Source organism: Felis catus, chromosome D4 (genome assembly GCF_018350175.1).
Source record: "Felis catus isolate Fca126 chromosome D4, F.catus_Fca126_mat1.0, whole genome shotgun sequence".
NCBI lineage: Eukaryota > Metazoa > Chordata > Mammalia > Carnivora > Felidae > Felis > Felis catus.
The window spans coordinates 24,593,652-24,608,494 of NC_058380.1; the positions used below are offsets into that span (position 1 = coordinate 24,593,652).

The following is a 14,843-nucleotide window of genomic DNA, read 5'->3' on the forward strand; positions in this document are numbered from 1 at the left end:
CTCAGTTGGTTGAGCATCTGACTTCGGCTCAGGTCATGATCCCACACGCCATGAGCTCGAGCCCCGCGTCAGGCTCTGTGCTGACAGCTCAGAGCCTGGAGCCCACTTCAGATTCTGTATCTCCCCCTCTTTCTGCCCCTCCTCTGCTCATGCTGTCTCTCTCTGTCTCAAAAATAAATAAAAACTTAAAAAAAAAGAAAGAAAAAGGAGAGGGGCACCTGAGTGGCCAGTTGAGTGTCTGACTTCAGCTCAGGCCATAATCTCGTGGGTCATGAGTTCGAGCCCCACTTAGGGCTTGCTGCTGTCAGCGCAGAGCCTGCTACAGATCCTCTGTCTCCCTCTCTTTCTGCCCACCCCCACTCATGCTCTCTCTCTAAAAAAATAAAATTAAAAAAAATCTTCTAGCTGCCAAACACACGAAGCTTTCAAACTCTTTAAAGCATGTAGTAAAAGATCTGTTACATGTTGGTAACATGGACTAATGCACTTAAATAACAGCCCTGTGGCATAGGTACCATTAGTGTCCCCATTTTACAGATAAAGAAATTGAGGCATAGGTTAAAGAGGCTGCTTAAAGTCATACAATCAGCAACAGGCAGAGTCAGGACTTAACCCGGCCTTCCTGGTATAAAAGCTCTTAGATCTTGAGCAATAATGTCCCCCCTACTCCTTCCTTCTTGATGTTTAACACTGGAGCCCGTTCTCCTTATATTAAGTCGACCAGCTACCCTTGTTTCCAGAAGGTCTCCCTCTCCTCATTCTATTATTTCTGCTCTAAATGTTCCTGGTTGGTCTCTACTGGCTTCTCCTTCTGGACATCCTTTTTTTTTTTTTTTTTTTTTTTTTTTAATGGATGTTCTTTAGCCTTCAGATTCTCCTCTTATTCTCTATTTTCCCTCAGCTCTGCAGTCTCTCCTCAGGGTTTTGAGGTAATGAAAACCTCACGTGCTCCAAAATATCCATCTGTGGCCTAAACCTCTTCATTAAGCTTCAGATCCAGGTTCACAACTATAGACTGGACAACTCTACCTCATCATCTCACAGTATCCCAAACTCAACATGTCCAAAACTTACCACTTCTTCCCCAAACCTTCTTCATACAGTTTATTTCGTAAGTGACTCTACCTGTACTTGGAACTCAAAAGGGCTCTGTAAGAAACTCAAACATCCAGATGGACAGGCTCTGTGGAGAAGCCCAAAACCACATGCAGAGGGAGGGGGCCCTCAAGCCCCACCTTCTAGCCACCCCCATCAAGGTTCCAGGCATATGAATGAAAGGACCTTGGGCCCCCTGCCCTCCAGAATAGTTCAGCCACTTGCTGAATACCACTGACTGAGCCCAGTCAACACCATGTGGAACAGAAGAAACATCTAGTTGAGCCCTGCTCAAATTTCTGACCCCCCAAATCCTGGCATATATAAAATTGTGTTCCTTTAAGCCCCTGAGTGTTTGAGGAGACTTGTTACACAGCAGTGGAGAACTAGAACTCTTACTCCTTGTTGTAGACTGAATGTTTGTCCTCCCCACCCCTACCAAATTCACACATTGAAGCTCTAATCCCCAATGAGATAGTATTTGGAAGCATTAACTTTGAAGGTAATAAGGTTTAGAAGAAGTCATGAGGGTAGAACCACATGATGGGATTAGTGTCCTTATAAGATTAGGAAGATAGACCAGAACACCTGCATGCTCTCCCCACCCCCCACCCAAGTGTGCACACAGGCAAAAGGCAGCACTCTGCAAGCCAGGAAGACAGTTCTCACCGGGAACCAAATCTGTCAGCATCTTGAACTTGGACTTCCAGCCTCCAGAACTGCAAGAACTAATTGCCGTGCATAAGCAGGTGTTTTCTTCTCGCAGCCCAAGCTAAGGCACTCCTCATTATTCCTCTCCGTGGACAGAACACAATTACAGTTCAACCTTTAAATGACATTTTCTTGAGCATACATGAAGAAATAAACATCTGCTCAAATCGTCATTTCCTAACCTATACTGCTTTTATTTCTCCAAGTTATACATCATAGTTACATTCTAGTCTTCTTCTCAGCTTGACTTAAAAATGTTCTCTAGAGCTATTTGAAACTTCCAAACCTGCTGGTTTCCCATCAGTTCTGATGTTCTTGCCTTCTGGAAGTCCAGTGAGAGCTTCTCTAATGGAAGGAACTTAAACCTCATCAACCTAATTGATTTGTGCCCTCTTCTGAACCAAGCCCAGGAGGTTCCCACCACCAAGGAGGAGGACTGAGTCACCTTGGATATCCTCCTGGTTTTTCCCAACTCAGATAAGAATAAAATGGCACTTTTCACCACACTTATTCCTGTGTCTGCCAATTGGCCCAGACAAGATAACCAGTTCGTGTGCTTGCTCCTCCCTCTACTAAAATTATGACATCCCAGTTACCTAAATGACTTACAGATTGCAACCTGTCTTTATCAGGCATCCTCATCCCTTCCTAGGAGAGGACATCCAGTGTAGACAGTGTCTATTATGAGCAACCATTTTAGTTAAACACCAAGTTCTGCTTTCTGCTGGAGGAATATGACAATTTCCCTAAATCTGTCAAGTTAATACCTTGGGCCACAATTGAAACACTACACAAAATATCCAGTTTTCTTTTTTTTTTAATTTTTTTAACGTTTATTTATTTTTGAGACAGAGAGAGACAGAGCATGAACAGGGGAGGGGGAGAGAGAGAGGGAGACACAGAATCTGAAACAGGCTCCAGGCTCCGAGCTGTCAGCACAGAGCCCAACGCGGGGCTCGAACTCATGGACTATGAGATCATGACCTGAGCCGAAGTCGGTCGCTCAACTGACTGAGCCACCCAGGCGCCCCAAAATATCCAGTTTTCAAGCTGTTAAGATACTGCTATGTTTCCTGTAACGTGAATGCTCTAAGTCCTTTCCCATAAAGCCAAGTTACTTGTTCATACCTTCTCCCCAAATAGGCATCCAAATGGTCTTGAGTTTTAATACCCCTGAGACTTTATTTTTTTTTAATTTTTTTTAAATGTTTATTTATTTTTGAGAGAGAGAGAGACAGAGCATGAACAGGGGAGGGTCAGAGAGAGAGAGGGAGACACAGAATCTGAAACAGGCTCCGGGCTCCGAGCTGTCAGCACAGAGCCCGATGCGGGGCTCGAACCCACGGACCACAAGATCATGACCTGGGCTGAAGTCGGACACTCAACCAACTGAGCCACCCAGGCGCCCCACCCCTGAGACTTTAAAAACAAAAGCGGACAAATTCATGACCAGTGACCTAAAGCAGCAGTACAAACCTTCTCCAGTGCAGGGCTGCCCTAAATCTTAGGTACCACTCTTGATCCTAGTTACAAGCATCTGTGGGACAATTATCCCCAAGAGCAGGAAGCAGCCTTTCAAAGGCAGCAGCAGCTGATGGGACATAATGCTGTCTGGCTTCCTGGCACCATCCCCAGAGTGAAACCTAAAATCATTGGGATTTTTTTTTTTTATTCTATTCTAGATCCTCCCCAAAGGTGCCTCTAGAAAAAGCAAACTGCCCTAACGTAGAAAAGGTCTTTTCTAATTATTAATAAAACTCATTGATAGGTTCACTAGTTCTTTCAGGCTACCAACATAAAAACGCCAGGGCTCTAATTATATCTGCATAAAGAAGGCATGTCTTTCCATTTATGATATCCCAGGTCATCCAATCAGAAAGTATATCCGGTGGCCACATGACCTACAATGCCCAAACACAGAATGGTGGAGGAGATTGTCCCAAAGGTGTCAATTTCTAAAGGGAATTTGTGGTCTTTGAGGATGAATCAGAATGGCCCTGAAGTTAGAACAGTCAATGATACTGATGCAGGTGGGTTAAACAGATGCTTAGATATAGGGAAGTTAAAATCAAAAGCACTGGGCCCAATCTGCCTGCAGACCGTAAACCAACACTACAACCTAGTCCTGGAAGAAGTCCTCCTCTGACTGGGCTGGTGGGGGAGGGGGTACTTCCTCAGTTCTAAAACACTGGGGGGTGACTTCCCCCTAGCTGGGTTTGGGAAAGGGGAAACGGCAGAAGGGAAATCTAGGACAATGGACATCCCAAACCATAGCCATAGAAAAACAGAGTTATGAAATCCAACTATTTCAAAACTTCAGCTTTCCACAGAGAAGTTACCCAAACACCTGAGAAGCAGTGGAAAGAATAAGTTACTTTGAAGAAAAAAATGCCTGGACTTAAGCCAAGTACTACTTTTTCCTTCTAGAATTCTTCCTTCTAAGACTTCTAAACTTCTAAGCCCAGCTTTCTCCATCAGTGAAATGAAAGGAATAATCACGTAACTTTTCCCTAATCTCAGGCAACTGAGATTATAGGAGTTCTTGAGAAGAACAATACGGGGGAAAGCGGAGGGGATTTTTACCGACTGGTATTCAATCTACCCCTCCCTACATCAAATTTTTAAAATAATGGAAATTCTGAGCCCTGTCATTAAAATAGCAAAAGATAGTCATCATTTACTGACTCAGTCCTCATCACTCTCAGAGCATACGGGGCATGAGACATCTTGTCAAACATATGGTGTTCCAAATGTAATAGTGCTAAATATTTAATATTCCACAATGGTTTACTGTAAATCAAGTTGTGAAGAGTTGTAGGCAAACCACCAACTCCCATAGCAAAGGTAAGTTCCACTTCAGCTTTTCTAACTAACTTGATTTTCTGTGTTGACCAGCTTTCTATCCAAATAATTCACTGGGTTTTATTTTCCGCTGAGGAAAAAGTACACGACCTGATAAAACCACCAATGCTGGTCAATTAATCTCTGCTTAAAACTCCCATATCAGCAGGTCTTTGTGCCTCTGAGCCCATTTTTCTAATTATCCAAGGCTCATTTTCCCCCTTCTCTCCCCAAAGATCATAATAATGGCCATCCTGCCTTTAAAAGAAGTTTTTGACATATATAGATCTTAGACTTGTTAATCGTGGTTGTATTTCCTCTTACAACCTCATACAAGTGCCTCACTTAGACCCAGCCAAAGAATAATTATAATAATCACCATAAAAAATAACACACACCATGTACTCAGTATCTACCATTTGTTAAACATCTGCATGCTTTATCTCTAATTCCCGTATCAACCCTACATGTAGGTATTGTTATCTGTTTTAACAATCAGGTAGGGACTCAAAGCCTCAATAACTTGGTCAAGATCACACAGCTGACTGACCAGCAGAGGTGGGATTTAATTCACATCTTTCTGAGTACAAAATCCATCCAGTTCTGTGCCGCAACTACTTTGCAACCCAAGTGGAAGCTAGACTCACACTGAATCTTCAGAATCAAAAGGCTCTAACAGTCGTATGGTGCATAAGGAGAAAAACTATTGAAGCAGCCCTCTAAGCAAATTTAGTGGATACATCAGATAAGACTATTTTGTTTTGAGTGTGGCCCACATTTTTTCCGCTAATATACTACCCAAATCTAGACGCTAAAAATTAAGCTAAGCCAAGTCAAAATATAAAGAACAATGAAACACATCAACCTAACCACTTTTTTTTACCTTAAAAAAACACAATTGTACACATGAAAAAAGGTACAAGAGTAGTATAACCATGTTCTTCCCCTAATGTTAACATCTTATATAACCATAGTACAATTATCAACATGAAGAAACTAAGATGAACACAATGCTATTAACTGAACTACAGACTTCATCTGGAGTTCACCAGTTTTCCCACAGCTGGACTTTGCTGAGAATCCCACATTGCCTTAGTTGACGTGTCTCTCTTAGATTAGAGAGTTCCCCAGTCTTTCCTGGTCTTTCATGGCCTCAATGCTTGTGAAGAATATAGGTAAATTGTTTTGAAGAATGTCTCTCTCACTTCAGTTTTTCCTAGTTTTCCTAAAGATTTGAACAAAGTTATGCATTACTGGGAAGAATACTACAGAAACAATGTGCCCTTCTCAGTGCAGGATAATCAGGGTGTCGATGATGTTGGTAGGTCCTCTTACTGGTGATGTTAACCTTGATGGCCTCATTAAAGTCGTGCCTGCCAGGTTTCTCCACTATAAAGTTAGGCTTTTCCCCTTTGCAATTAAAAAGTATCTTGGGGAAAGGGCACTTAGAGACTATACAAATATCTTGTTTCTTCTCAAACTTCTGCCCACTAATTTTAGCTTTCATCAATGAATCTTGCCCACAACAATCACGGTGATGTTGTAACGGTAGTTTTCTATTTCTCTCATTCCTTCTACATTTATTAATTGGAATTCTTCTGTAAGGAAGAGCTACTTCTCCCCTTTTATTTATTCAATTATTTATACCATTAAGACTCATGGGTATTTTATTTAATGGATTATAATCCAATACTATCGTTATTTATTTTGCACTCCCATTTTCCAGTTTGGGTCACTGGCAGTTCTTTCAGGTTCACTCTGTGCCTTTCTAGTGACCTTTTATTTATTTATTTTTTTTGCAGTTCCTTACTTCCAGGCACCACAACATGCTCCAGGCTCATCTTGTGATTTCCCTGCCTCAGCCCTAGAATCAGCCATTTCTTCAAGGAGTCCTTGTTCCTTTTATTAGAAAGTGATGTTTAGAAACCAAGATCTAGAGGATAAGTGTGCTCATTGCTAATATGGGGTCATTGCCTCTAGGACATCTCAGAAAACAGAACTTGGAAATATATACATATGCATACTATCCCACATGCCCATCTATGTTTCTGTATTTTTTTAAACTATGAGTTCATACAAACATCTGATTCCAATTCTAAAGACTTCTCTTATTAGGTTATCTAATATCTTCCCAATGAATCAAGAGAAATGAAAACAGCTTATGCACTTAAGTGGTTTCCAGGTATTATCTAGGCCAAGGGTCAGCAAACTATGGCAAATTGCCTATTTATAAAATACTTTTATTGGAAAAAAGTTTTAGAAGAACACAGTTACATCCATTAATTTAGGTATTGTCTATGGCTGCTTTCCACTAGAATAAAATAATTGAAAAATTATGACAGAGGTTGTATGGGTCACAAAAGTGAAAATATTTTCTATTTGGTCCTTTACAGAAAAAGTTTACAAATCCCTGGTCTAGGCTATGTTTCAGTTTTTCACTTGGAAGAGGAGTGGAAAGAATGTGGGTTCAAATACCATCCTTCCACCATTAATTACTAGTCATGTAGCCTTAGGCAAGCCACTGACCCTCTCTGCACCTCAGTTTTCCCCTCCCTTATAATGTTGTGGAGAAGACTAGAGACTTGCTCAACTAATGGCTGCTAGAATTACTTCCGCAGGGCAGGTTTCTAGAGTTGATAGAATTTTACACAAAAATAATCTATATTCAGTGGTGATTAGATGGCTAATATAATCCACAGAGTCTACTTGACCTGCAGGGATTAGGGTTTGAACCATAATCCTAAACTCAACACTCACTCCATCACTTACTAGCTAGCTATAGGACCTTGGGCAAGCCACAATATCTTTGAATCTGTTTCTCTCTCCATAAAAGGTTATATCTTCATAAGCCACAAGAAGCTATGTCTATGAATATCTTTATGCCATGGTCCCCAATACCAGTCTGAAGACCAAAGCTGGGATGGCTACATCAAATGTAGAATCAGGATGTGTTAAAATATATGTTCCTGGTCCCAGCCTCAGGTATTCTGATTCAGGAGGTCTAGAATAGGGTCCATACTAAGTATTGTTAGTAAACCCCTAAGGTGATTTTGTTACAGAGCCAGGTCTGGGAACCACTGCTAACAGTAGGAAATGCCATATGAATCCCCTCCGTGACCTCATGTCAGCGCTCCGTCCTCACCAGTATCCTGCTACCTTCCTCTCAGGTAAATGGCCCGTTAAAGAGTTCCTGCATGTGCTACAGGAAAGCAAAATCTCTTTCTGAGCCACTGCATTGTATGTGTTTACAGAAGATTAGGTCCTACTGGAAATGATTCCCCATGTTTCAGAACAAAATCTAATCTATTCCTTAGACAGCCTCTTCCTTTACAAAAATACACTCTATAAGCCTCTCCTTATTGTGTTGGGTCAGTAAATATGAAACGAAGACTGTGGGGAGGGAACAAGGTAGAGAAAGATGACCGGGGACACCAATAGGAGGAGAGCAAATTAAAGAAGGCAAAGAGGACCTGTTCCCCCATCCCAGACCACCACCCAGCTGACCCCTGCTTGGCAGTGGGGGATAAAAAGCAGATATCAGAGCAGGTACAGGGCCTTATAATCCATAGCTGGGGCCCACAGGAGGGTTGCAGGAATGGGAAACCCCAAGTGGTGGCCCAGGATGGAGATTCCTGAGACCTTTTGGATGTGAAGGACAGGTATCACTGAATCCAACGTATGTCATAAATATATATGTGCTGGTGCAGTACCCAGCTCAAAAGGCCAGACTCCCCTACTTTCTCTTACAAAATCAACAGATACCAAGAAGGATAGGCATATCCAGGAACAAGGATACAGTGGGGGTTGTCAAATTTAGTGGTATTCAAAGAGCAGCTTTCAAAGTATCTTAACCCTTTCATCTGCCAAAAGCTTTTTTAAAAATTGAAACGAAATTCACATAACATAAAATTGACCATTTTAGTACATTCACAATGTCATGTAAACACCACCTATATCAAGTTCCAAACATTTTCATCACCCCAAAAGAAAACTTTTTACCCATTAAGCAGTCCCTCTCCTGTTCCCCTCTCTATCAATAGCTTTTTACAGTGAGAAGTAGATTTTCTCCACAATAAGATTTTATGTCATCACTGTCTGAAACCAATGTTTGTCAAACCTTCTCAAAGACACAGGAACTGGGTGGGAATAGCTTTCTGGAAAGGTCTAAGTTTTCCTTTCTCCTGTCCTACCCAGTCCAGTGGGAATAGTGCCAAACTCTTCCACTCACACACACACACACCAGGCTTGTCGGTCTTATGTGGTCAATAACCATGAGAACAAGTATACACCATGACTTCTCTGAGAGGAACCTCTTTGCTCACCCACAGCCTGAATCACTCCCCACAATGGGTTCAGACAGAGGTTGGCTCTTACCCGCTGCTTCTCTGGGTCCACATAACGAATGCCAAAATAGTCCTTCTCCAGCAAGCTGTAGTAATTGCAGATGTGGTCAATAAGAAACTGCCCTTTGGTCTCCCTCTGCAAAAGAAGCACATTTAAGTTTCAACTAGAGCTCACCTTGTACATTCATGTCTAAAATGTGCCTCATTCACACCATAGGTCTGTCCTTAGAGACTGGATTAACTCACTCCAGTCCCTGGAGTAGGGATTCCCAAACTCCTTTAACTACAATCCACAGCCTTTTTAAGGCTGTGAATGATTAAACACACACACACACACACACACACACACACACACACACACACACAACCAAAGGAACGCTAAAAAGAGAGCCAAAGAGACACAAAACAATACCCTGCATCAATGAAATGCGTATGTTCTATTTTATTCTTTTATAGGCCATTTGATTTTTCTAAAGCTATTTATGACTCAGAACACTGCTTTAACAACTCAGTACCTAGTGAAGACCCAGAGTTCACAAACCCACACACAATGCACCTGAACGTTTTCAGTAATTGCTCTGTAGGTAGTCACTCATCCAGGCCTTAAAATGATCCTATGAGGAAGGTCCTCATATTATGTCTTAAGAAACGGAGGTAGTGAGAGGCTCAGCAGCTTTCCCAGAGTCCCACAACCCATACAGAGGAAGGTAGGAATTGCCCCAGGCCACCTGGTTATAGAATCTGGACTCCCACAACACCAATTTGTCTCCCTGGAACACTAGTGAATATACTGCAACTCTGCTAGAAGGCACAGTCTGGATGGTGCAGGATTACGGTGAACTGTATCAGATGGAACACCCTCCCTCCTACTAGGAAAGGTGGGAAACCTGCTGTTTCAGGCCTCAAAGCCAACGCATCACATCCATAAGGAAAGGAAAGGCACTGTGGGAGATGGCGGGGGAGAGGGGAGGGCATACTGGGATTCCAAGTGACCCAAGGGACCTTAGGCAAGCTTTGCAGCTGTTTCACATGGGCAAAATGAGTTGGTTAGATTATTTTTCCTTCTAAAATTCTAGAAGTGAGAGCTTTGTCAGCCAAATCGGATTAAGATGTATACCATTACCACAAAACCCTGTTAATAGCAAAGACTCTTCCAAGCCCTCATCAGGATATTTGATAAGATTAATTTCTGCTTCAATCAAAGTCACTGACAGACCCGTGGAATATTTTAGGGGTGGAATGTGAACTATAAAAATAAATGAAGAAATTAGAGATATTAAGTGAGCTACTCTTCTAAGCTACTAAAAATAATTTTGGAAGATCAGATTGATCTGTTACACGATTATCTTTTCATTAGAAACTACCATCATCAGTTCAGGAAGTTGATGAAAAAGCCACTCACTGATCTGGGATGCGCTGCGTTGAATAAAGGACTGCGGCATATACGTACATAATATGATATGAAGCCCCATTCTCCTGAAATTACCTTCAGTTTAATTTTGAATAAACTCTGAGCCTTTACTTCCTTTAGAAGAGGAAACCATCTGATGTAGCTCAAAGAGGGACAAAGCATCAAAATGGAATTTGTTTTTAGATTTCTCTAATTGTGTTTAACCCAGGAGGCTCAAATGACAAGCTATGCCTGATGACTGCTGAATCTAATGCCCAGAACATAATCGATGGATTTAGTTCCTTTTACAGATTTACTCTGTAATGCATCCATAGTTAAGAGGCTGCTGAAAAATCAAATCACCGAACACAACATGAGTCTATCATTTTATGATGGGATTGCTAAGCTCTCTGCATTCAGATTTGCTATGGTGGCCTGCCCCCACCATATGTGAGACACACACGATATGTGGGTCAAAGCAATGCTTTGCAATGATGTGGGATTAAGCAGAATTTGATTGGGCCTGGCAGCTAGCATTTTGCCCTGAAGATGTACTCAAAAGTGCAACAGAGATTTTTTTTTTAAATGACTGAACACATCAACCAATACATACTCTCATACTACGTAAGACCCTTGAGAAAAGGAAATGCCATTGTAGACTATGTGTTGACTGAAATTCACAAATGTGGCTGAAACAGAAATCAAGATCTTCCACAAAAGCAGGGGAGGCCAGTTTCCATGCTTCCAGGCCACCAGGCCCCTGTCCCTGGGAGCACTGCCCACAGACCAGCAATCCTGCAGAGCAGTGGCCTCAGCATCACCTGGGAGGGAGCTGGTTGGAACCACAATCTCAAGCACAGTTCCGGACCAACTGAAGTGAACATGCATTTTAGCAAGATCCCCTGGTTATTCACATGTTCATTCAAGTTTGGGAAGCATTGGTCCAGGGGAATTTCCCCCATGTGTGAGAAGTGCAAAAATTGTACCGGTCTCCAGACGTCACCAGAAAACAAAGCCCAGTTTCCCCTTGAGAATGGTCTACTCCTCAAGTCACAAAAATGAAAGTGTTTTCCATTCTTAAGAACAAACACTGCCTCTGCATCTGCAGGCTACAAGCCAGCCTCGTCATCTTGAGATGCTCTGTGTCGCTGCCTCTTGCCAAGAAAGCCAGCTTACAGCCTCATGTTCTGCTCTGCTCTGCCTGGAAATCTGGACAGTGTTCTTAAGGCATTTAACTTCCTCTTATTATCATTTCTGTGCATGAAGCCCAGTTCTCACACTAAATAAAAGACCACCCGGCCCAGTGCCAAGGGTCAGAGGAGCCTATTCAGGGTCAGCTGTGTGAGCGGGTCCAGCTGCCAGTTCCACACACCTCACAGCAAGGAAGGGCCTTGGGGTGAACACTCGTTCTGTTCCCAGCCCCAACTTCTGGAATTCTCTGGAATTGATTCTCTGGAATCCACTTGCTTCCTCCTGAGCTTCCTGGACATATAAGCCACTGTTCACCACCCTGACATGCTGCCTAAGCCAGTGCCTGGCACGCTGGAGGTTATCGAATGACTAAATGAGGCATTGCTTTTTCTCATGGAAAACCTGGGGTCTAGGAACTAACGGTGGGCCTCGGGAAGACACTAAAGTCCCCGCACTGGAGATTCCACAAACAGCAGAATTAGCCAACTCTCCCCAAAATTCTTCAAGGTCTATGTGGAGAAGTGATTGTCAAGAATTTCAAGTAGAAGGACTTCCTTTTAATGTCAAAATTTTTATTCTCCCACAAGATAGCAGCTGTACGTTCAATATCAACTAAATGGGGGGGGGATCAAACAGCTAATATAAATTCTTTAGAACTATTACCTAATTGTGTTTTATCACAACAGGACAGAAGAAAAACATTAGGACATGTAAGTGTGTGATCCGTGCTTTAAGAAAGTGCCTTAAGTACAGACTTTGGATGTTGTCTCTAAATGAGGTTATACAGTCTCAGAAATGCACTAACAGCATTGGAAAAAAAAAGAATGTATTTATCACACACATTTAAACTTATGTCCCAATACTGGTTCTCACCACCTGCAGTACATGGTGAATTGATTTACATATACTGTACTTAAAATATCATGAATATAATTATAATTTTTTTTTCCGTTGTCATTTTTTTTAATGTGTTAAAAATCTAAACCGGGGCCCCTGAGTGGCTCAGTCGGTTGAGTGTCTGACTTCGGCTCAGGTCATGATCTCGCAGTCTGAGTTTGAGCCCCACATCGGGCTCTGTGCTGACAGCTCAGAGCCTGGAACCTGCTTCAGATTCTGTGTCTCCCTCTCTCTCTGCCCCTCCCCCGCTCATGCTCTGTCTCTCTCTCTCTCTCTCTCTGTCAAAAATAAACATTAAATTTTTTTTTTTAAATCTAAACCAATGCTAGTCAAGATATGGTCTATGGATCGTGTAAGATTGTAAACTCTTTGTTACTGGTTCTGCATGAAATAAATGCAGAAATTAAGAGTACTTTATTTTCATTGCGTGTGTGTGTGTTTTAAAGTTTATTTTTGAGAGAGAGAGAGACAGCGCAAGTGGAGGAGGAGCAGAGAGAGAGGGAGACACAAAATCTGAAGCAGGCTCCAGGCTCTGAACTGTCAGCACAGAGCCCAATGTGGGGCTTGAACTCATGAACCATGAGATCATGACCCGAGCCAAAGTTGGACGCTCAACCAACTGAGCCACCCGGGCGACCCTCATTGTGTGTGTTTTTGGGTTTGTTTGTTTTAACAAGCATTAGTCCAAAACAGATTGAAGAAACAAAATCTAGTACTGGTCTCACCACAGAGTTTGAGATGCTCAGATCTAAACTGCCACCAGGTTCTGGGTTCTGTTTGGGCTTTCTTTACTCCAGAAGCCTCAATGTGTAAAGAAAGGGGTCTGGGTCCTCTCTCCACCTCCTCTGCCTATTTTGTGACAATTCTTGGAGTGTGTATTGATCCCTGAATTTTTTGCAATAATATCACATTCACTCAGGACCCTCTCCCATAGCCTGAAAAGGAACCTAATTTTTGTAATCCCAAACTAACCTACTTTTCAAAAAACCCATCTCTCCTCCCCACCCCAAAGTATGTACTGGAAGGAAAGAACAGGCCACTATGTTAGAGTCTGTTTCCACCACTTACCAACTGGCTGACCTTAAGCAAATCATGAAATCTGAGACTTCGTTTCTTCTTGTGTAAAAGAGAAATAATAGTAACTTTCAGAGTAATCCATTGGGGTGGATTTGAGACTCATTTATGTATTTGTTAAATATCCATTATGCAAGACACTGGGACAGGGATTAGAGATCGTGAGCAAAACAATTTATAATTTCACGGATTTTAAGATCTGGTTTGTAAGATGTGAAAGCAGTTTGCAAACTGCAAAGCACTATACCCCAGTAAGAGGTCATTACCAGAAATATTAAGAATTATCTGAATTTTAAATCTTTGTATCCGATTTCATAGATCCTTTTAGATACAAAGAAAGTGAGAGTAATAGTATTTGCCTCCCAGCATTGGCCTCTTGGCAAAGAAAAAGTGAACAGAGACAAAGAACCCAGTTCTGTTACTTAATTCCTTTTGCAACTAATTGAACTCAATTTTGTTGCTTAACTCCTCTTGCAACTAATTGCTGATGGTGCATTTACTTCGACTCCCTAGTTCCACTGAAGCAAAAACAAAATATTTGTGCTTAAAGAAGAAGAGCAAGAGAACTCAATTGGCTTAAATCAGCCATGGCTTGCCTTCAGTGAAAAAGCATGGCATATTTCAATCCCTAATTCCTAAAACTCCAAAGCAAGACATTTTTGCTACCGTTTAGACACTGGTTACATGAGGAGAAGAGTACCGGTCCAAAACTACCCAATGTATTGCTACAAATCAAGGTGTAGAGTTAGAACAGCTACCTTTAGGGATGAAATAAATATCATGATAATTAACTATTCCTTGAACATTTATCATACACCAAGAACTATGTTACTTACTTTGCACTTAATATCCTGACAACCCACTGAGGCAACTAATATTCTCCCCATGTTACAGATTTTTAAAAATTGACTCAGAAACATTGTTTGTAAGGATGTCAAACCCTGATCCAACACCTATGCCCAAGATATTGGAGGAACTCAATTCAACTATCTGCTGCCATTCTCTAAGCAGACACAGAAGAAACAATATAAGAATTTAGGGGCAGTCAGTATCAAGTACCCTGATTCCTTGAATTGAGACACTGGCAGAAAAGGGCACTGGATTATCCACCACAACACCAGGCCTGGACAGTTTTATAAAATACAAACCGCATTATAGATGCCATTGGTTAGTTGTCCAGCATCCATACACCACTTTGTCATTCCTAATAGAACCCAGATTTTGTTTAGGTATGTACATGCATACACGCGAATAACATACATGCACACAACTACATGCAAAGTCCCTGAGCTTCAGCAAAC

At 41.8% G+C, this 14,843-nt stretch overlaps 1 protein-coding gene across 3 annotated transcripts in view; it reads right to left on the bottom strand.

The window, feature by feature from the left end:
* The window catches only part of FRMD3 (FERM domain containing 3), a 313,991-nt gene that overhangs the window by 155,022 nt on the left and 144,126 nt on the right, over nt 1-14,843 (bottom strand). For all 3 annotated transcript variants that reach the window (XM_019815813.3, XM_006939122.5, XM_045043767.1), the window contains exon 2: nt 9,022-9,126. In XM_019815813.3, the coding sequence (XP_019671372.2) occupies nt 9,022-9,126 (105 nt within the window). The remainder of the gene's footprint in view (nt 1-9,021; nt 9,127-14,843) is intronic.